Source organism: Cervus canadensis, chromosome 10 (genome assembly GCF_019320065.1).
Source record: "Cervus canadensis isolate Bull #8, Minnesota chromosome 10, ASM1932006v1, whole genome shotgun sequence".
NCBI lineage: Eukaryota > Metazoa > Chordata > Mammalia > Artiodactyla > Cervidae > Cervus > Cervus canadensis.
The window spans coordinates 63270394-63293161 of NC_057395.1; the positions used below are offsets into that span (position 1 = coordinate 63270394).

The following is a 22768-nucleotide window of genomic DNA, read 5'->3' on the forward strand; positions in this document are numbered from 1 at the left end:
TTTCCTGTGACCACAGTAACAAATTATAATTACCATAAACTTGATGGTTTAAAGCAACAGAAATCTATTCTCCCAGAGTTCTGGAGGCCAGAAGTCTGAAATTAGTTTCAGTGAGCCAAAATCAAGATATTAGCAGAGCCACACTCCCCCTGGAGCCTCTAGAGAAGAATCTGCTGCTTGCCTCTCCAGCTTCTCTGGGAGAAGAGAATGTTACTGGCATTCCTGGCCTGTATCACTGCCAGGCCTCTACATACTCTGCCTCTACATTCACACTGTCTTCTCCTCTGTGGATCTGTATCATATCTCCCTCTGCCTCTCTCTGCCTTTCTAAGGACACTTGTGACTGCATTTGGGGCTGATCTAGATGATACAGTGTAATCTCCCATCTCAAGATCCTTTACTTGATCACATTTGCAAATACCCTTTTTCCACATCCAAATAGGGCATTCTTACAGATTCCAGGAACTAGGACCTAACTGGGCCTCACTGGTGGTTCAGATGGTAAGGAAACCACCTATAATGCTGGAGACCTGAGTTCGATCCCTGGTTTGGGAAGATCCACTGGAGAAGGGAATGGCTACCTACTCCAATATTCTTGTCTGGAGAGTTCCATGGACAGAGGAGCCTGGTGGGCTACAATCCATGTGATTGCAGAATCAGACACAACTGAGCGACTAACACACACACAGGACCTAATTACCTTTAGGGAACCACTTTTTTTTTTTTTAGCCTAGCACAGGTATTAAGCATTTTTCAGGTCTGAACTCTTTCATGCTATGAAACTTGCCCAGGCCTAATTGTTCTTCTCCATATAAGTCCTGTAGCTTATCTTGTCTCCATTCAAAACTCTAGTGTGATTAAGTGTTCACAGGGAGAGTAGAGTCAGGTTAACTGGATTTGGTAATGATGGGTCTCTATTTATTAGCAAGTTTCAAATATTCATAATTTTTCTTTTTTTATAATGTAGATCTTTTTTAAAAAATGTATTTGGCCTTAGTGGCAGCACATGGGATCTTCACTGTGGCATGCGGGATCTTACATTGTGGACCATGGCTTAGTTGCTCCACTGCATGTAGGATCTTAGCTTCCAGGGATGGAAGCTGCATCCCCTGCATTGGAAGGCAGATTCTTAACCACTAGATCATCAGGGAAGTCCCTGTTTTCTTTTTCTTAGCTTGATGAAAACATATGTTTCCACATTGTCAGAGCAAATACGATCATGACTTTTATTTTCACAATTTATATGGTGGATTTCATGGTTGTTCATGAGAAAAAAACTTTTTTTTTTAAACCTTCTGGAAAGTTTTAGGTCTCTTTATTCCTGGCTTTACCTCTCACTCCATGGTTATCATACGAGATTCTAAAAGGTTGTAGCCCACCAGAGAAATGTCAATCTTGAATACTTACTCATGAAAACTCAGAGTAACCTTAATTTCTTGATTCAAAATCTGGAAATTGATAATGCTGTAAAGAATATCTGGGGAGGAAATGGAAGAGTGGTGAAAGTCCTATTGCAGTGACCAGAACATATTGATTTCTTAATATATCTTCTCTTTTCTCCACTACCTTATTCCTCTTTTTTTAAAGTGGGGGTGTATTAATTAGTCCTATTTATTGAGCATCTGCCCCTAACAATCCAAAGTGTTATAGGCAATAATTTCTGCCCTCAAGAGCCTGAAGCATAGTGCTGGGCATACAATGAAGATGATAAGGTAGTCAAGCCATAGACCTTTCCCTTGAAATGCTTGCAATTTTGATAGAAAGGAAAGACATCTTTTGGCGAATACTTGGAATCATAGAGTGTTCAAGTCTTCCTGTGGGTGTTTGGAGGATGAGCAAAGTGTTTTTATTAATACAAGCTCAGTATTCTTGGACTCTGTATCGAGTGGAACAAGCTGTGGACTCATGGTCAGAAGGCCTTTAGTCACTGTCTCTGTGTGCCCTTGGGCAAGTCGCTTTCCCTTTTGGGGATTCAGTTTCCAAATCTGGAAAATGAGAGAATAAGACTACATTTCAGTACAAGGAAAATATTAACAGATTCATGGAGTTATTGCAAAAAATCAGAAAGCAAAATTCAATACACCTTAACTACATAAATTTTCCCCCAGAAACTGTAGGAAGACACTCCAAATAAAATAAAATTTGATTATTTACCAACTAAATAATAATGGTAATAATAACAAAGAGGAAAGGAGGAGGAGGCAAAAAATGTATTGACAAGAGTAAGAACTTATATAGCATTTACTATGTCCCAGGCACTGTTCTTGGGACGTTAGTCCTCACTGCAGTTCTCTGAGACAATACGATTATTAGTACCATTTTAAAGATTTTAAAAATCGAGACATAGGTTTTCAAAACTAAAGAGAGGTTTAGTAATAATCAGCGTCTCACACTGAACAAGTAATAGAGCCAAGATTCAGACCTAGTCTCTATTCTACTACATTGATGAAACTGCTGCTGCTGCTGCTGCTGCTGCTAAGTCGCTTCAGTCATGTCCAACTCTGTGCGACCCCATAGACAGCAGCCCACCAGGCTCCCCCATCCCTGGGATTCTCTAGGCAAGAACGCTGGAGCAGGTTGCCATTTCCTTCTCCGATGAAATCAATGACAATTGTATAAATAAATGTCCAAAACAGAATTAAAAAGTGGGGATACATTCACCATTCCCTTTCTTTGTGCTGGAACGTCAGGGGGAAAAGGTTCAATTTCCTGAAGCCGGAAGCCAAGGCATTTTAGTCCTCGTTTGACCCCGTATTCTTCACTACTTTTAATAGGGAAGTATCCGGGAATTCCTTTTCTAGCATCAAGAAGTCATGTGGTTCAAGTGGATTCTCCCAACTCCCAGAGCAGAGCTTGCAAACTACATACTTTGGACTGCCAAGAAATAACTGGTTTATTCCTGGGAAATTTTCCATCTGTTGCTTTGTCGAAATGCTTGAATTCCCCTTGTCCCCAGTGTATACAAAATTTAGAGCACATCAGCGCCCCAGAACATGTTCTAAACACTCATATTCCATGGAAACAGGGACCTGTGACTAAATCTGCCTAGAGAAACCTAGTCATCCTGGTTGTATTAAGGCAAAAGTACAGAATCAAGAAGTGACTACAGATGGTCTCATAGTCTAATTGGTCCCAGGCTCTGAGCCAGATTACAATATTTGAGATCTCAAGCCCTGAAAATGGCACCCATCCCTCAAATGCAATTCAAAACAAAAACAATCTTATACTATAAAATAAAAGGAGGCAATAGCCAAAAGACGGAAGCAGTGCAAGCAACCATCAATGGATAACTAGGTAAACAAAATGTGATATAAATACAATGGAATATTATTCAGCGTTAAAAAGGAAGGAAATTCTGACACGTGCTACAACTTGGATGAAGCTTGAAGACATGATACTAAGTTAAATAAGTCAGTCACAAGAGAACAAATTTTTAAAAAATATTTTGATGCTATTTTATTTATTAAAAAAATATTTGGCCACACCACACAGCATATGGGATCTCAGCTCCCCAACTAAAGATCGAACCCGTGTCCCTTGGAAACAAGGAGTCTTAATCACTAGACTACCAATGAAATCCCCGAGAGCAAATATTGTGTGACATTATCGATATGAGGTACCTAGAGTAGTCAAATTCACAGAGACAGAAGGCAGAAGTGTGGTTGCCAGGGGTGGGGATAAGGGCAATGTGTTATTGTTTAACAGGTACCAAGTTTCAGTTTTGCAACATGAAAAGAGTTCTAGAGATGGATGGCTGCACCAAAGTGTGACTATACTTACTGCCATTGAACTGTACACCTAAGATGGTTAGGATGGTAAATTTTATGTTATATATATATTTACCAAAATATTCTAAATTGAAAAATGGACCCCCAAAAAATGGATAGTATAGTGGTACCCAAATTTTCTGATTTTTTTCCCATGGTGTCTACTTCACTACCTTTTTGGAAATATCCAGTTCTTTAAAAAAAAAATTATCCTGGGAGAAGGGAGGGGTATGTGCCTGCTTTACTGATGCCCAAAGCAGATACTTCCTCTGCCTATTTAATGACACATAATTAGCCCGACACCACCCCAGGTTGAGGGAAGAAAGAGCACAGGGTTCCCCCCTCAGTCTACCAGCAATGTAGATCCCAAACTCTGATGCTGGAGAGAAGGAAAAAAGCCTAATGGAACAAAAATTCTTTCCACAGATTCTTACTGGGAGCCTTCTTATACTAATGGTATCTATTAAACTAAACTTACCAGTGTTAAGATTATCTAACTATCTAAAACTTGTTACTAAACTAAAAAGATGACTTTGTGACCTTTTGATGTCATAATAAAATGTTGATTAGCAAATCTACTTAAGAGTCATCTGCCTCAGGGACTTTACTGGCAGTCCATGGGTTAAGACCCTGCTCCCAATGTGGGAGGTGAGGGTTCCATCCCTGGTGGGGGAACTAAGATCTCACATGGTGCACAGTGCAGTTAAAAAATAAACACAAACCAACTTACCAATTAAAAAGAAGTCATCTGCCCCCAAAGAGAAATTTAACACTATTTACGCAAATGATTGGGGCCAGACATTTCACAATTCTGTGAGGTAATAGGATGTGACGATTTCCTCTTCTGTCTGGTAGAAAAGATGATCCTAAAGGTTATTTTTTTTTAACCCATAGGACATTGATCATTTTGCATATAATTTAGCAATCTCATTGCAAGATTCTTTTTCATTGACTATTAAAAAACTCAGTTTCTATATTCTATTTTGAATTGGCTTTGTCATCCTGCTAGCCCCCTTACTAATGGAGTTAAATGGAATTTTTACCCAGGCTCACTGTCTATTTGTATGAGAATTACGTTTTTAATACGCAGAAAATTATCCTTTACACTAAGCGTCAGACCCTGGATTAAGCAATTCACAGACCTATGATATCCCCTTGAGGTAATTTCTTTTTTATCCCCATTTTCCAGATGAAAAACTGATACACGCTAAAAGATTAAATCATTTTCTAAGGGCTAATTTTGTGCCAGGCATTTTGCTGCTCACAATTTTCTCTCCTTCCCTAGTTGTTCTATTTATTTGTTCATTCATCCAATAAATATCTATTGAGCACTTACTATGTTCTAGGTACTCTACTAACCTTGTGTTACAGAAATGTTAAAGTATTCCCTACCCTCTTACAGCTTTTGGTATGGAGGAAAGATGCTTAGACAATTATCATGGAAAGAAGTTAGGGCTGCGATGAGGAAAAAGAAAGGCCTATGGTAAAACAGAGGAAATATGCAAGACAGACTTGCATGCATATCAGGGAAGGCTTTCTGGAGTAGGTGACATGTACTCAGGTGTTAGGTGGGCCAAAGAAAGGGGTGAGAATTGGTTCAAGATAAAATCTGGTAGTCCAGTGGCAAAAACTCCAAGCTCCCAATGCTCTAGAGGGCCCAGGGCCCTGGCACAGCCAAAAAATAAATAATTTTTTAAAATAAAAAAAGAGATAAAGTCTCAATTGCTTAGTGTAGCATGACAGACTCTTCATCTGACTCCTGCTTACCTCTTCACATCACTTCTCCCTCCCACCACCTGCTCTGTTTTGGTCACGATTTAGTCAGTCAGTTCAATCGCTTAGTAGTGTCCGACTCTTTGCGACCCCATGGACCGCAAAACGCCAGGCCTCCCTGTCCATCACCAACTCCCGGAGTTTACTCAAACTCATATCCATTGAGTCGGTGATGCCATCCAACCACCTTATCAATCTTCTATCGTCCCCTTCTCCTCCCACCTTCAATCTTTCCCAGCATCAGGGTCTTTTCAAATGAGGCAGTTCTTTGCATCAGGTGGCCGAAGTATTGCAGTTTTAGCTTCAGCATCAGTCCTTCCAATGAATATTCAGGACCAATTTCCTTTAGGATGGACTGAGTGGATCTCCTTACAGTCCAAGGGACACTCAAGAGTCTTCTCCAACACCACAGTTCAAAAGCATCAATTCTTCAGCACTCAGCTTTCTTTATAGTCCAACTCTCACATTCATACATGACTACTGGAAAAACCATAGCCTTGACTAGATGGAACTTTGTTGGCAAAGTAATGTCTTTGCTTTTTAATATGCTGTCTAGGTTGGCAATAACTTTTCATGGCTGCAGTCACCATCTGCAGTGATTTTGGAGCCCAAAAAGATAAAGTCTGTCACTGTTTCCACTGTTTCCCCATCGATTTGCCATGAAGTGATGGGACCAGATGCCATGATCTTAGTTTTCTGAATGTTAAGCTTTAAGCCAACTTTTTCACTTTCCTCTTTCACTTTCATCAAGAGACTTTTCAGTTCCTCTTCACACTCTGCCATAAGGGTGGTGTCATCTGTATATCTGAGGTTATTGATATTTCTCCCGGCAATCTTGATTCCAGCTTGTGCTTCCTCCAGCCCAGCATTTCTCATGATGTACTCTGCATATAAGTTAAAGAAGCAGGGTGACAATATACAGCCTTGACGTACTCCTTTTCCTATTTGGAACCAGTCTGTTGTTTCGGCACATCCCAGGGTTGAGGACAGTCCCCTGCAGCAAAAACCCTACTTAAAAGTCAATTGAAAAAGGCGGCTGCGCGGGGCTTGAGTGGCTGTGAGAGATGCCCCACATCCAAGGGCAAAGGAGAAGCCCCAGCAAGACAGTAGGAGGGGCGAATTCACGTTTAGAATCAAATCCCATACCTGCCAGAGACACTCAGAGGGCTCAAACAAACTCACCAGGACCCAGAGACCCCACAGAGACTGAGACAGAACTGTGTTTGAGCATCTCCTGTGGAGGTATGGGTCTGCAGTGGACTGCCGCAGGGGCAGGGGCTCTGGGTGCAGCAGACTTGGGTATGGCATAAGCCCTCTTGGAGGAGGTCTCCATTAACTCCACTCTAGAGCTGCCAGAACTTACACAGGACTGGGAAATAGACTCCTGGAGGGCACAAACAGAAACTTGTGTGCATCAGGAGCCAGGAGAAAGGAGAAGTGACCCCACAAGAGACTGACCCCGACTTGCCTGGGAGTGTCCAGGAGTCTCCAGCGGAGGCATGGGTTGGCAGTAGCCGGCGGTGGCCTGCTACAGGGTTAGGGGCACTGGGTGTGGTGGTGCGTGCAAGGGAGTTTTTGAAGGAGGTCACCATTATCTTTGTTACCTCCACCATAGTTTGTGAAAGTCACTCAGTCGTGTCCAACTCTTTGCGACCCCATGGACTGTAGCCTACCAGGCTCCTCCCTCCATGGGATTCTCCAGGCAAGAGTACTGGAGTGGGTTGCCATTTCCTTCACCAGGAAATCTTCCCAACTCAGGGATCAAACCCGGGTCTCCCGCATTCCAGGCAGACGCTTTAACCTGTGAGCCACCAGGGTTTGGCCCCAGGTAAATAACAGGGAGGGAACACAGCCCCACCTATCAACAGAAAACTGGATTAAAGATTTACTGAGCATGGCCCCGCCCATCAGAACAAGACCCAGTTTCCCCCTCTGTCAGTCTCTCCCTTCAGAAAGCTTCCATAAGCCTCTTATCCTTCTCCATCAGAGGGCAGACAGACTGAAAACCACAATCACAGAAAACTAACCAGTCTGATTCCATGAACCACAGCCTTGTCTAACTCAATGAAACTATGAGCCATGCCATGTAGGGCCACCCAAGTTGGACGAGTCATGGTGGAGAGTTCTGACAAAATGTGGTCCACTGGAGAAGGGAATGGCAAACCACTTCAGTATTCTTGCCTTGAGAACCCCATGAACAGTATAAAAAGGCAAAAAGATAGGATACTGAAAGATGAACTCCCCAGGTCGGTAGGTGCCCAATATCCTACTGGAGATCAGTGGAGAAATAACTCCAGAAAGAATGAAGAGACGGAGCCAAAGCAAAAACAACACCCAGTTGTGGATGTGACTGATGATAGAAGCAAAGTCCGATGCTGTAAAGAGCAATATTGCATAGGAACCTGGGATGTTTGATCCATGAATCAAGGCAAATTGGTCATGCTTAAGTACTACCAATTTCTCAAGCATGTTATATTCTTTCTCTTTTCGCATTATTTTCTTTTGCACTTTCTCCTTCTATTTGAGATCACTTTTCCCACGCCTTCTGCCTTCCGCCCACCTCCCATCCTTCACTCACCCTCCAGGACCAGCTTAGGCATCAAGCCCTCAGAGAAGTCTTCTCTAACCCCTAGGCTAAGTTAGAGGACTCTACTCACATGAGCTCAATCCCCATCCATGCTCCCCAGCCTCAGTCCTCCATCTCCCCCGCCCTCTCTCTTAACATGTATCACATTGCGTTTCCAGTGACTGCCTCTATGTCTCTCTCCTCTGCTTGGTTGTCTGCTTCAGGTCCTAGCACACAGTAATTGCTCAATAAATGCCCATTGAATGAAAGAGCAAAGCAGCATAAGAACAGCTTTAGAGGAAACAAAGGAAGATGAGATGGCTCTCAGAAGCCCTTGGAAACAGGAAGTTCCCTGGTGGTCCAGTGGTTAGGACTCAGTGCTTTCACTGCTGTGGCCCAGTTTAAATCTCTGGATCCCTGGTTGGGGAACTAAGATCCTACAAGCTGATCCCATAAGCAGTGGTGTGACAGAAAAAAAAAAAAAAATGGAGAAACTTGGAAATAAATCGTGAGTAGTTCAGAGCAAGAGAAGCACAGAAAAAAGAGGGAGAGAGAAGCATAGACTATAGTGGCAATTGCTATGGACCAAGATAACAAGAAAAATATTCTCAAAACAACTTTATGAGTTAGGTACTATTATTCTCCCTATTTAACAATGGGCTCAGGGAGACCAAGTGGCATGCCCTAAATCCCACAGCTAACAAGTGGCCGAGCTGAGATGTGAGCCCAGGAAGCTTTACCCCAGAACCTATGGCCTCATCCTTGGTGTTACACTTGATACCACCTCTGCTCTGGGTCCTGGGAGGAGAAAGAGGGCTGAGAAGAGTGCACAAAGATCTCTCAAGAAGTTTATAGTCCATGAGAGAAGACAAGGGGATAGAGAGTGACAATAGAGCAACAATGACGCTACATAGGGAGGCAATGTTCTATTGGTTCCATAGCTGGGGGCATCCTGGAAGGCTTTCAGAAGCAGGTCATATCTAACGAGAGCTTTGAAGGACTCAGTCTCCATTTGGGAAAGTTGAGAAAAACATCAGAATACTAAAATATATGTTACATTGGTAATACCTCGTGAAGAACTGTTCAACATTACAAAGTTTGTTTAACACTAGAAATTTAATCCATTTGCCCCATTAACAAACTAAAGCTGGAAAATCATATGATCATTTCATTAGATGATAATAAAGGATTAGAAAAATTCAAAAGATTTATGATAAAAATTCAGCAAATGAAATAAAAAGAACCTTCTTTATGCCAATAAAGGGTATCTATTTTTTTTAATACAACAAACATCATAAAAAACTTTCCTTTTTAAAGCCAGGAAAATGACAAGAATACTCATCTTTATTTTCTATCCTTTCTATTTAACGTTGTACTAGAGATCAGAGACAAAACAATAAGTTAAGAAAAAGAAGCTATATAAAAATTAGAAAGGAAGGAATAAAACTGTCACTATCTACCAGTGATAGGACTATGCATGTAGAAAATCTAAAAGAATCCCCCCAAATTATTGGAATAAATAAGTTAATTAAGATTTCTAGATACAAAATCAAGGCAACAGAAGTTATCGGTATTTTATGTATTCATTTATGGCTGCACTGAGTCTTCATTGCTGCAGGCAGGCTTGCTCTTGTTGCAGCGAGTGGGGGCTCCTCTCCAGTTTTGTGTGTGCAGGATTCTCACTGTGGTGGCTTCCCTCACTGCAGAGCATAGGCTTTAAGGTGCTCAGGCTCAGGTGTGGCATGTGGCTCAGCACACAGGCTTTAGGTCTCTGGAGCACGGGGTCAGTAGTTGTGGTTCATGGGCTTAGCTGCCCCACAGCACGTGGAATCTTTCGGACCAGAGTTAACCACTGGACCATAAGGGAAGTCCCAGTATTTATATATATAGCAATAAATAGTAAGAACATGAAATTTCTTATAAATACCATTGTCAATAACCTTTTAAAATAAGAGGGACCTGGGGGGAAATCTAACAAAGTATGGGCAAGATTTCTAGAGAGAAACTCATGTAACACTGGGAGACCCTAGCAGCGTGCTTGTTCAGTTGCTCGATCATGTCCGATTCTTTCCGACTCCATGGACTGTAGCCTGCCAGGCTCCTCTCTCTATGTAATTTTCCATGCGAGAATATTGGAGTGGGCTGCCATTTCCTACTCCAGGGGATCTTCCCCACCTGGGGATTGAACTCATGACTCCTGCATCTCCTGCATTGGCAGGTGGATTCTTTATCACTAGGGATTCTTTATCACTGGGACACTAGCAGAGATGTAAATAAATGATGAAATATACTCTATCAGGTGTTGGATGATTCAATATTACGAAGATGTCAATTTTCCCCAAAGCCATTAACACATTATATGTATTAATAACAGCAATTAAAATCCCAATGACTTGTTAAAATGATTCCAAAATTTATGTATAGAAGTTAAACAGACATTCTCAAAGAATAATATGGGAAGACTTGATTTGCAAGACATGAAGATGTATTATGTTTATACTAATTGAGAGAATGTGGCATTGGGGCAGGGAGAGAATAGGCTGTTGAAGCAAAAGAAACTAACTATAAATCACAGATGTCACTGCTAAGTAGTAAGGAAGGGCAGACTTTCAAGAAGTGGTGCTGGGACAATTGGCTATCCACATAAAGGAAACTAATCTTGATCTCTATTTCACACCATACACCTAAAGACAAAAGACAAAACTATAAAGATTTTGAAAATAGATAGGAGAATATCTTCATGATCTCAGGGTAGGGAAGGATTTCTCAGACTAACAGAAAAGATGATAAAGTTGATTATGCTAATGTTAGAAACTTCTGTTTATCTAAAGACAAGATAAAGTGAAAAGATAATATTTGTGTGTTCTCTGCTCAGGAAACCAAGAGGAGCAGATTTGGCTGAGACTGGAATACATGGAAAGATAAGGCTGGAAAGATGGGCAGGTGCCAAGGCAGGAATGCCAGGCTCCCACCACTTGCTGGGAAGGCAGGAGTTGGACTCATCCTACTTTAGGGGCATCTTTTCATGTTTCCTAAGTTGGGCTGTGCGAGTGTGTACAGGGCAAAATCTTGAGTAAGATTCCTCTCTATTCCTTTGCCTCTCTTTCAGGAAATCCCACTTAATGTCTATCCTCTGTTCTTCCTGCTATACAGTCAGTTCTGTTTGCTGCCCCCGAAGCCAAGTTCCTTTCTTATCTCTTCCACCTACTGAGTATGTACTGTGTTCTGGTACTTTGTATGAGTCATCTCATTTACCCTTTTAGGATGGCTTCGTAGTTAAGAAAGCATATTTGGGATACAGCTCACGATCTGTCTTTACTAGTTGGGTGGCTTCCAGCAGGTCAGTTCACTGTTCTGTGCCTCTATGTCCTTATCTGTGAAATGGGAGTAATGACTGGGCCTTCACAGCTTTCATAGGGCACCAGTGAGAATAAAACACAAGTACTCCACTGACAATGCTTAGCATATAATAAGCTTCAATACATATTATTGTTATTTTTTTCACATCCTCAGGGGGAGGTGATCCCTGAAGGAAGCACACTCTCCTGTTATTTGTTGTTATCTGAGTTGGACCTGGTTGGTTAAGCTGCCTCTCTTTAGTAGCTCACAGGGAGGCAGAGGGCTGGTCCTCTGAAGTCCAGCTGGGCACCCTGCCAGTCCCCAGCTCAGCCCAGCTCCTGCGGCCCTAGCAGGGCCTCTCTTCACCCACTGGGGCTGCACCAGCCCTGGCCCGCACTCAGCTTCCTGTCTCCCTTATCTCTCCCCAGCATGTGCTCTCTGCAGTGGGAAATCCTACCACTTGCTTCCTTCACTTCCCTTTGCTCACAGGACCCTCATTCTTTAGGTCTCAGTCAAATTCCAGTATCTGGCCCTGTGCCCACTCTGCTTGGTGGTTTTCTGCCCTCTCGGCCACCCAGGCCAGGTGCAGCAGAGGCTGTGGCTCCAAGCGCAGCGCTTGTCTTCTCTTACCACTCTCATCCCTAGCTTTAGAAAGGGAATGCGGACACCCCTTGAGCTGCCCCCACTTACCAGCTTCCTCACCCCCGACATTTTCTTTGTTCTTCCTGTGCCCAATTCCATACCCCATCCTCTTCGAGTTTCAATCCCTGCTCTGCACCTCTCAGCTCTGTGACCTTGGGCAAGTTCATTACCCTTCCTGTGTTTTAATTACTCAATTTGTCACATGGAGACAATGAGCTGGGGCTATCTGCCCCAGAGGAAGCTATAAGGGTCTAACACTTGGTATGAACTTTTGGCATGTTTTATATATTTATATATATAACATATTCAAGCATGTTGGAAGCATGTGTTCAAAAATATATTGATGGAGAGTTAGCTCCCCCAATTTTTGAGATACTGTGTGGTGCTTAAATTCACAAACTTTGGCATCAGAGAGATGTAGTTTCAAATTAGAACTTTTGCTGTATGATCTTAGGTAAGTCTTTTACCCTCTCGAAGTCTCTGTTTCTTTATTTATAAAATGACATTAATGAAACCTACCTGGTAGGGCTGACATATGAATAATGTGAGATTATCTGTGTAAAGATCTTAAAACTGTTACTAGCCATGATAAATGTTACCTATAATAATTGCTATCTCTGCTACTTAATTTTCAGGGCACCGGTGTGTGAAGAGGGTGCCTGAGAAACAGCTGTTGCTGTTATCACTGTGTCCATGACAGATCTTAGCTTGGTGGGAAAGACCTCTCTGTAACTAGCTCTGTGTGTATTGGAGTGGATCCACTTTTTAAAATTTTAATTTATTTTTTAATTTATGGTTTTGGCCACGTGGCATGTGGGATGTTAGTTCCCTGACCAGGGATCAAACCCACATCCCCTGCCTTGTAAGCATGGAGTCTTAACCACTGGACCACCAGGGGAGTCCTGGTATGGATCCACTTTAATAATCCCAGTAACCCAGGCCCTATCTACTTAGATCAAAGACTCACAGCCTTCAATTCCAAATTGGTTCCATCATATACTTTATTACACTTCATCCCAAAGTACCCTTCAAGTCCCCAAGAGAGACAAAAGGCAAAGCAAAAATACACAAACTCACTTGGAACCAGATAAAGCAAAGGAAAACCGAAACCAAGTGCCATTTGACACCCAACATCTGACGATGTCTATAGCTGACCAGGAGATGGATGAGGGAACTCTCATGCACTACTAGGGTATAACCTGGTCCAAACTTTTTGTAAAGCAGTTTGGCAATATCTAGTCAAATTGAAGATGTGCATATACCCTGTGACTCAGCAATTCCACTCCCAAGTTTGTATCTACAAAAGCTCTCCCACACATGCACAAGAAAATGTTTATAAGAACATTCATGCGATAAAAAAAAAAGAACATTCATGCTGTTTAAAATAGCAAAAAGTTAGAAAAAAAGACTGAAATGTGTAATAACAGGAAAATGGATAAATTGTGATATGTTCATAAACATGGTATGTCATAAAGCAGTGGAAATGAATAGACCAACACATGGCAGCGTGAATGAACCTTATTAATATGTCAGGTGAAAAAGAGCAAATTGCAGAGGAATACAAGCACTTCAATACCACTTACATAAGGCCCAACTTCTGCAGAATACCATCATATATTACTTAAGAGTAAATGCATATGCCATACAGGAATACAGAAGTGTAAGACTGTAAAAAATAACAAATTCTGATTAGTGGTTACTTCGGTGGTGGGTCATGGGGGAGAGAGATGCAATTAGGGAGGAGTATAGAAGGGGCTTCAATTATACTGGTAATATTTTACTTCTTACGCTGAGTGCTGGGGGCTTGTGTGTGTATGTGATAAAAATTCTTCAAGAGTGAATTCTTCAAGTATGAATTATTTCATACTAATTTTGTATAAATTTATATGCAGAGTACTTATAGGCAGAGTACAACATGAGCAATGCTGGGCTGGATGAAGCACAAGCTGAAATCAAGATTGCCAGGAGAAATATCAGTAACTTCAGATATGCAGATGACACCACCGTTATGGCAGAAAGCAAAGAACTAAAGAGTCTCTTGATGAAAGTGAAAGAGGAGAGTGAAAAAGTTGGCTTAAAACTCAACATTCAGAAAACTAAGATCATGGCATCTGGTCCCATCACTTCATGGCAAATAGATGGGGCAACAGTGGAAACAGTGACAGACTTTATTTTTGGGAGCTCCAAAATCACTGCAGATGGTGACTGCAGCCATGAAATTGAAAGACCCTTGCTCCTTGGAAGAAAAGTTATGGCCAACCTAGACAGCATATTAAAAAGCATAGACATTACTTTGTCAGCAAAGGTCCATCTAGTCAAAGCTTTGGTTTTTCCAATAGTCATGTATGGATGTGAGAGTTGGACTATAAAGAAAGCTGAGTGCCAAAGAATTGATGCTTTTGAACTGTGGTGTTGGAGAAGACTCTTGAGAGGCCCTTGGACTTCAAGGAGATCCACTCAGTCAATCCTAAAGGAAATCAGTCCTGAATAGTCATTGGAAGGACTGATACTGAAGCTGAAACTCCAATACTTTGGCCACGTGATGTGAAGAACTGACTCACTAGAAAAGACCCTGATGCTGGGAAGGATTGAAGGCGGGAGGAGAAGGGGACAACAGAGGATGAGATGGTTGGATAGCATCACCGACTCGATGGACACGAATCTGAGTAAGCTCCGGGAGTTGGTGATGGACAGGGAAGACTGGCGTGCTGCAGTCCATGGGGTCACAAAGAGTTGGACACGACTGAGCAACTGAACTGAACTGATCTGAATTTTGTATAAAAGATGAGACAATATAATTAGCAGCGACTTAAATTCTGCTTTTCCTGAGCCCCAGTTCAGGAAAACAAGGCCCATCTTCTCCTTCAGACTAGATTGTTTTGATGGGCTGGAAAAAACTTTGTTATTTCTATGTTGTTTTATAACAACTGAGAGGTGAGTATGGACTCCTGCATATTTTCACCTCGGAGACTGGGAGCCTGGTATGTACCCAAGGTTTGCCCCCAATTCTATGACATCAACTCTCCCTCTGAGAAAGAGTATGTAAAATAAAAAGTTAAAATCCCCCCATCAGCCCTTTATCTAATCTCATTTCCCAGAGGTACTCTCTACTGATAATCCCCTTGCAGGCATTTTTTTCTATGCATATACTAATACATAGGTACATACATAAAGTTTCTTTTAATATAATAATGGAATTATATATGGATTACATGGACAGAAGTAAAATTTTTAAACTAAAAATAAACAGAATTTTATTGGGTTGGCCAAAAAGTTTGTTTGGGTTTTTCTGTAATATCTTACAGAAAAATTTGAATGAACTTTTTGGTCAACCCAATACTATATGTGGGAGACGTGGGTTCCATCCTTGGGTTGGGAAGATCTCCTAGAGGAGGGCATGGCAACCCACTCCAGTATTCTTGCCTGGAGAATCCCCATGGACAGAGGAGCCTGGTGGGCTACAGTCCGTGGGGTCGCAGAGTCAGACATGACTGAGCGACTGAGTACAGCACAGCAATACTGTATGTATTATTCCACACTTTCCTTTTTCATTTATCAGCATCTCATGTCAACACATCAGCTCATAATCATTTGCCACCTTCTTCTACCACAGTTTGCTCCTGAAACTTCTATTTTTAATTCAACAAGAGATACATGATCACATTCAAGATGCAAAATTTTCAAACAATACAGATAGAATGATAAAATCCTTCACAAAATAGAGAAAACCTTTTACAAAATTGCCATCCCTAACACACACACCACACACACACACTCTCTTAATCTCAGGCCCCTCCCTGGAGATAAACCACTGCTGTATTTGATGTATATCCTTCCAGATTCATTCACTCCCACAAAGAAATAGGTTGTTTAGTTGCTGTGTATGTGGTTGACATGTAAGTGGTTCTAAACTGTACATAATGTTCCATAACTTACTCTTGATGATTTCTACATATTATAACTATCTCATTCTGTCATCCACTAGCTGATATTTATTATTTATTATGCTATTATTTGCACTGTTCTAGGTATAGAAGCAAATAAGATGGACAGCCTCTATCCTCATGGAGTTTACATTTTGATGGGACATTCAGACAATAAACATGTAAATGAGTAGGTGATATAATTTCAGGTAGTGCTAAGTAATATGATGAAAATAGAGTGGGCATTGGTAGTAAGTTCCCTACATATGAACCTTCAAGTTGCAAATGTTCAAAGATTCGAACATGCATGCCAGTCCCTGTATGCCAACTGTTGTATTGTACTACTGTACTTTTCAAGGAACTGTACTGGAAGATTAAAAATGTTTTCTTTTTTTTGTTTGTTTTATTTGTCTGAAAAGTATTATAAACTTATTACAGTACGGTACTATATAGCTAATTGTGTTAGTGGGTACCCAGGCTAACTTTGTTGGACTTACATGAACTCACTCTCGAAACAGAATTCATTTGTGTATAGGGGACTTACTGTATTTGCTTCCTAGAGTAAGAAATACACTTTACACTGCTGCTTAATATCCATCATAGAAACCTACATGCACAAAATCAATACACACACACATGTACAGTTGAATAAATATTTCATGAAATAATATTTACCCTGATTAAGGGTGATGCACTGAAAATTTTTATACTGTTCTATTACATTCAAAGGAAAAACCCTGCTAATCATAACCTGCCTAATTGTCTTCATTGCCCACTAATCAGAGAAGGCAAGGGCACCCCACTCCAGTACTCTTGCCTGGAAAATCCCATGGACGGAGGAGCCTGGCAGGCTGCGGTCCATGGGGTCTCAAAGAGTCGGACACGACTGAGTGACTTCACTTTCACATTTCACTTTCATGCATTGGAGAAGGAAATGGCAACCCACTCCAGTGTTCTTGCCTGGAAAATCCCAGGGATGGAGGAGCCTCGTGGGCTGCCATCTATGGGGTCGTGAAGAGTCGAACATGACTGAAGCGACTTAGCAGCAGCAGGAGCAGCAGCAACCCGCTGCTAATAGTCGCTAATAGTTTGCGACTTCATTTTGAAAAATATTACTGCAAGGAACCAGTTCTCTACCGAGAAGTAGATTATTTATAATTCTCCCCTGTTTCAAACAATGCTGTATGAAGCAGCTTTATCTTCATTTTGTGGCTATTTCTGAGAACAAGATCCCTGACTGTATAATTACTATTTATTTAAAATTCCGATAAAATGCAGTCAATATATCGGAAAACTGAATTCTAATCCTGGCTCTGTCATCACCATGATGTATACACTTTGGGTAATTCCTTACATCTCTCTGGGCCTCAGTTTCCCCACCAGAAACATGCTGATCTCAACATCCTAAAATCTGCTCTAAGTGGATGCCCCACCCCCTGACTCAGCGAGGGCAGGACTTCTCTCTGGCCCTTCTCCCCCCTTTCCGCTGACTGTTCCTCGGAAGCGGCCCAGGGAAAAGGGAAAAGGCAGGTCTGGGCTGGAGGGTGTGATGCCGGGCGGGGCGGAGGGAGGGGAAGAGGGAGGCCGGCCCCCTAGTAGGAAATGAGACAGGGTAAGAATAACACTTTAAAAGCCTGCTGCCCTCTTTCTCCTCCCAAGCCCTGGCCACCTTCCAGCCACCTCCGTCCAGCCTCCTCCCCTCCCAGACAGTCCTCATTTCTTTTTCCCCTAGGCAGCAGCCGGCCAGAGCCCCCAGTCTGCCAGAGCCAAGAGCCCAGGTGGGGCTGAGAACCTCAGCTACAGAATGTGGACAACACTGCTGCCCTTGCTGCCACTACTTCTCCTGCCCGGAGGGGCCCTCTGCAGCCAGGAAGCCTCAGATGGTGAGTCGAGGGCACATGTCCTGTCCTGGGATGGTTCCAGCGACTCTCAGCCTGTCTGGGTGCCCGGGCAAGACCAGAGGAAAGTTTATCCCCCAGGTTCCGGGCCTGCAGCCAGCTGGATCTCTCCAGAGGGCAGGCGATCCTGGGGACTGGTTTGTGTCCCAAAGCCAAGGTGAGGAAGTTACAGTTCAGCCCCTGGGAAGGGGGAGATGGGGGGGCTAGGGGGAAACAAGACTGGACAAATGGGAAAGGGGCTGGTAGAAAGGGTGAGAGAATTAGCCATGGGGAGAGGGGAGAGATGGGTGGGTGAAGTCTGGAGAAGGAGAGGTGTGAGGGTGATGGTGGATGGAGGTGAGTTTAGGGAAGACGGGAAAAGAGATGAGACGGGAGATGGAAGGAATGAGAGACACTGGGAGAAGTGATGGGAGTTTTGGGGAGAGACTAGATCTGAGAACTGTGAGGCAGAAGAGGAGACTAGAGACGATGGTGAGGGGAAATTCAGGGGAGAGACAAGCTGTAGTCAGTGGGAAAACTCAACGGGGATCAGGCTGCCGCAGTGGCTCCATTTAAGCAGAGAAGGGAGTCTCTGCCCTGCATTATATTGCACAAGGGCCTCCTCTCTCCTGTCCTGCAGTCCCGGTAGCTTCAGTCTCCCCCACTCCCTGCCCCAGAGAGAGAGCAAATAACCAGTATTCAATGAATGCTCACTACACTTAATACGTGTATTGACTTATTTAACCTCAACAAAATCTTTACAAGGTGGGTAATGCTATTATCTCCATTTTACAAAGGAGACTGGTCACCAAGCAGGTAAGAACCTTGTCTGGGGGTGACCCACACAGATATACTTATTCACATCTATAGATACAGAGCACAACTTCTCAGATGCAGACGTGGACAGAGACACACCCCCCCACACAGATTTACAATCCTGGACTCATTCCCTCCTCAAACATTCTCTGGGCACCAATTCCATGCCAGGCCCTTGGCAGGTGTAGGAGGCAGAGATAACCAGACATGATTCCAGCGCCAAGAGGGATGGAAGTCTGTGTGTTTGAAGACAGTTAAGCAGAATCTGGGATCGCTGGAATTGACCCATTGTGTATGAGAGGGTAAAGAGGAGAAGCAATAGGAAAACTTCTCCAAGAAGAGGGCAATAGAGCTGGGCCTTAAAGCATAAATAAAAGTTCGCCAAGAGGCAGAGCAACCCTGCCATGCTATTCACATGTCAGCCGAAAGGCAGCATGATGGACTCCAAGTACTGATGTACCATCTAAGCATAGGGAAGAGACCAAAAGAGCTGAGTGGGGGGGCCGGGGGAGGGAACCAGCCTTTGGGAAGCTTTGAATGTCAGGCTAAAGACTTTGGATTGATTCTATAGACATATAGCTTATGCGAAGACAGTGTAGTTGAGTGGCTAAGAGTGCTGGATTCAGACAGCCTGCATGCTAACCTTAACTCTCCTATGCCACTTGTCTGTTTTTCCATATGATGGGGTTAATGATAGTAGCTACTACATCAACTTAATGGGAGGAAGGCACAAATTAGATAATAGTGCATGTAAAGTATAGTGCCCAGGTCACTTAATAGCTATTATTGTTGTTGCTGTTGATAGAGGAGTGTGTCCCTGGAAGATTTTAAGCAGAAGGATGTAATCTTATTTCTGGGCCAGGTGGAGGTCAGATAAAAGGGGTGAGACTAAAAGATGAGTGGAGGGGACCAGGAAATCACTACTCCAGTCCAGATGAGAACGTCTAAGGCCTGAAGTAGGGCAGCGGCAGAAGAGGCAGAGAACAGGAGATGAAATTGGGTCTTCAAGTGAAAATGTGTTAGTTCCTCAGTCGTGTCCGATTCTTTGCGACCCCATGGACTATAGCCTGCCAGGCTCCTCTGTCCATGGGAATTCCCAGGCAAGAATACTGGAGTGAGTTGCCATTTCCTTCTCCAGGGGATCTTCCGGACCCAGGGATTGAGCCCAGGTCTCCCTCACTGCAGGTGTCTGAGCCACCAGGATTTAATAACCAACTGGAAATGACGGGGCGGAGCGGGGGGCGGTGGAGGGGAGGAAGGGGTGAGAGCTTGAAAGGAGGTCAGAGTGGCTCTTCCACTCGTCTGGATTATCCCGGGGCAAGTGGCTTCTGCACGTCTAGCCTCAGTTTCCTCATCTGTAAAACAAAGATAATAACCTCTTGCCCTCCTGACAGGGTTACTGACAGCGTCAAATGGGTAGAAGGGTGGGAGGGCAATTTATGTTTATAAAGGACCAAGGAGGTGGGCGGCTGACCTCTGGGTGGGGGGGTTATTATCTCGAGTTACACGCTGACCCTCCCACGCCGGCCGGGACCCGACGCTCTTACTCCCGCCCCCAGGCCCGTTGGACCTCCACATGACCCAGGTCTCCTACTTCCGCAACCCCTCTCAAGTGTGGCACCGGGGCAACGCGACGCTGGGGGGGGTCCTGACGCACGTGCTGGAAGGCCCAGGCCACAACGTCTCGATCCAACAGCTGCAGCCCTTGCAGGAGCCCGACAGCTGGGCACTCACGAAGAGTTACCTGAATCGCTACCTGGAAGAGTTCGTGGGCCTGGTGCAGGTGGTGCACCAGGAGCGGGGCGTGACCTGTGAGTGACGCACACGGGGGCGGGGCTGGCGGGGGCGGGCCCTTGAGGTGGGAGGCGTGGCCCGTGGGCGGGCCATAACGAGGGGGCGGGCTTATGGAAGAACGAGGCGGGGCCGAGTTCTGGGATGGGTGTGCCCGCCCGGCGTTGCCTTTGCTGATTGCTGGGTGGGTGCTTGAGGCTGGAGAAAAGTCGGCATCCTAGCTGACATACTGTACTGTCCGTCAGGCCCTTTTCCTGCTGGGCAAGACTTCGGGGTAATCCCTTTTGGGAGTCCCTGTCCCTGGTCCACCTTGCACCCTGAACTCCCGTTTCCCCCTCACACCTGACACCTTTTCCACACTGTCCCCTGATCCTGAATCCCCTACCTACAGTTCCTCTGATCATTCGCTGCTTCCTGGGCTGCGAGTTGCCTCCTGAGGGCTCGGAAGCCCGTGTCTTCTTCGAAGTGGCTGTGAATGGGAGCTCCTTTGTAAATTTCCAGCCAAAGACAGCCTCATGGGTGGCGGAACCTCATGCACTGTCCAGAGTGGTCACTTACACGGTTGAGCAGCTCAACAAGTACAATCGTACTCGGTACGAACTGCGGGAATTTCTACAGGACACCTGTGTGCAATACATACAGAAACACATGACCGTGAACAACTTGAAAGGTATGATGGGCTCAGGGAGGGACCTATGTGTTGGGTGGGTTCCAGGCAAATGGGTGGAACTGAAAGATGGATATCTTGAGCAACAGGAGGCCGAGGGCTGGCGATTTGGGACTGAGTACACACATATGTGAATTGGTAAACTAGCCCCTCCCCTACTTCCTTTGGGGAAGAAACCCTTTGGGGTTTGACTCAAACCAGGGACTCACTTGTTTGGGGGTATGTTCTTCAAGCTAACTCTTCCCACGTTCAGCAGGAAGCCAAACAGGCCGTTCCTACACTTCACTGGTCCTGGGCGTCCTGGTGGGCTGTTTCATCGTCACTGGAGTGGCTGTAGGCATCTTCCTGTGCACAGGTGGACGGCGGCGGTGTTGATTATCTCCAGCCCTCGCTGGAAAAAGGCTAGACTGATTCAGCTCACTGCAGAACTGTGCAGACTCTCCATCTGGGACATTATATTCCAGAAGATTTAGAGTGGCAGCTTATTCTTCTCTGAGATCTGCCCACGAAGAGTTTGGGGGAAGGAAGGGGAGGAGCCTAGGTAGACAGGGTACTAGGCTTGCCAAGAACCAAAGAATTCCCATATTTTGCTGAATTGGTCTGGGAAGTGAATGCTTATTTGTATTTGTGGAAAACAGATAATGGAGTTGGGGCAACGGAGGTGGTCTATGACCCATCTTTCAAAGAAAGATTCTGAGGCATTCAGAACACTCAACCAAGTAAAAGAAGTCATCCACAACCCAAATAACCAATATTCTGTGCTTTCAGGTATGTTAGATTTGGGGAGAGACACTGGTGCAATAGAGGTAGTGGTAACCAGAGAAATGATGGAAGTGTGACATTCAAGTAATATGGGAGCAAGGAGTTATTAAGTAATCGATAATAATAACTAATAAAATTCCTTACTTATGTATACAGCATTATTATTTCCTCTACTTTGCAAAACTTTGGGGAAAGTAGCTTATACCCCCTCCTCCCGCTTTTTTTTTTAAGAAAATATTTATTTGGCTGTGCCAGGTCTTAGTTACAATATGTGGGATCTTCAGTTGCAGCACGTGGGATCTAGTTCCCTAACCAGGGAAGTCTTTAACCTATACCCTTGCTTCTGCTTCCTCATCTCCCACTCACTATCCAACCCACTGCAATCTGACTTGTCTATAAACTACTCTTAAATCATCAATGACCTCTACATGTGAAACCTTAGTCTTCCGTGATATTTGCAACAATTCACTTTGTGGACTAGGAATTTCTTTTTACCCTAACTTCTGAGATAGCATACTTCTCACTTTTAAAAACTGTTCTGGCCACTCAGTCAGTCCTTTTGCATGTGTCAGCTTCCTCAATTCACCTTTGAAATGTTGACTTCCTTAAAATTCCTTTTTTGGCTCCTTTTGTCCCTCCTTAAACTGTACCATTTCCGGTGACCTATTAACTTCCATGACTTCAAAAAGAAAAAGGAAAAAAACTTCCATGACTTCAAATACTGTCTACATATGGTGGTTTTCGTGGGGAGACATCATGGTGTCTTTGAGAGCATGTATTTTGTCATAAGATAGACTCAAGTTTTGCCTCCTTGAGCCAGGCACTTAACTTCCTCACTTCATAAA

At 43.8% G+C, this 22768-nt stretch overlaps 1 protein-coding gene across 2 annotated transcripts; it reads left to right on the forward strand.

Moving 5' to 3' along the window:
- Positions 1-17619: 17619 nt before the first annotated feature.
- PROCR (protein C receptor) lies at positions 17620-22074 on the forward strand. Of its 2 annotated transcripts, none has more exons than XM_043480150.1 (4): positions 17620-17893; positions 20263-20514; positions 20886-21164; positions 21415-22074. In XM_043480150.1, exons 1-4 carry the CDS (start codon positions 17815-17817, stop codon positions 21534-21536), a joined length of 732 nt encoding a protein of 243 aa, XP_043336085.1. In that variant the 5' UTR covers positions 17620-17814; the 3' UTR covers positions 21537-22074. The 2 variants fall into 2 exon arrangements, with proteins under 2 accessions (XP_043336085.1, XP_043336086.1); XM_043480151.1 differs by having other exon boundaries at positions 21418-22074.
- The last annotated feature ends 694 nt before the right edge of the window (positions 22075-22768 follow it).

What these genes read in the sequence shown, in the direction of transcription:
- PROCR (XM_043480150.1), top strand. Translation starts at nt 17,815, where the DNA reads ATGTGGACAACACTGCTGCCCTTGCTGCCACTACTTCTCCTGCCCGGA. An exon ending in CAGCCAGGAAGCCTCAGATG is followed by an intron (nt 17,894 to 20,262) that starts GTGAGTCGAGGG and finishes TCCCGCCCCCAG; the next exon opens with GCCCGTTGGACCTCCACATG. An exon ending in CCAGGAGCGGGGCGTGACCT is followed by an intron (nt 20,515 to 20,885) that starts GTGAGTGACGCA and finishes CCCTACCTACAG; the next exon opens with TTCCTCTGATCATTCGCTGC.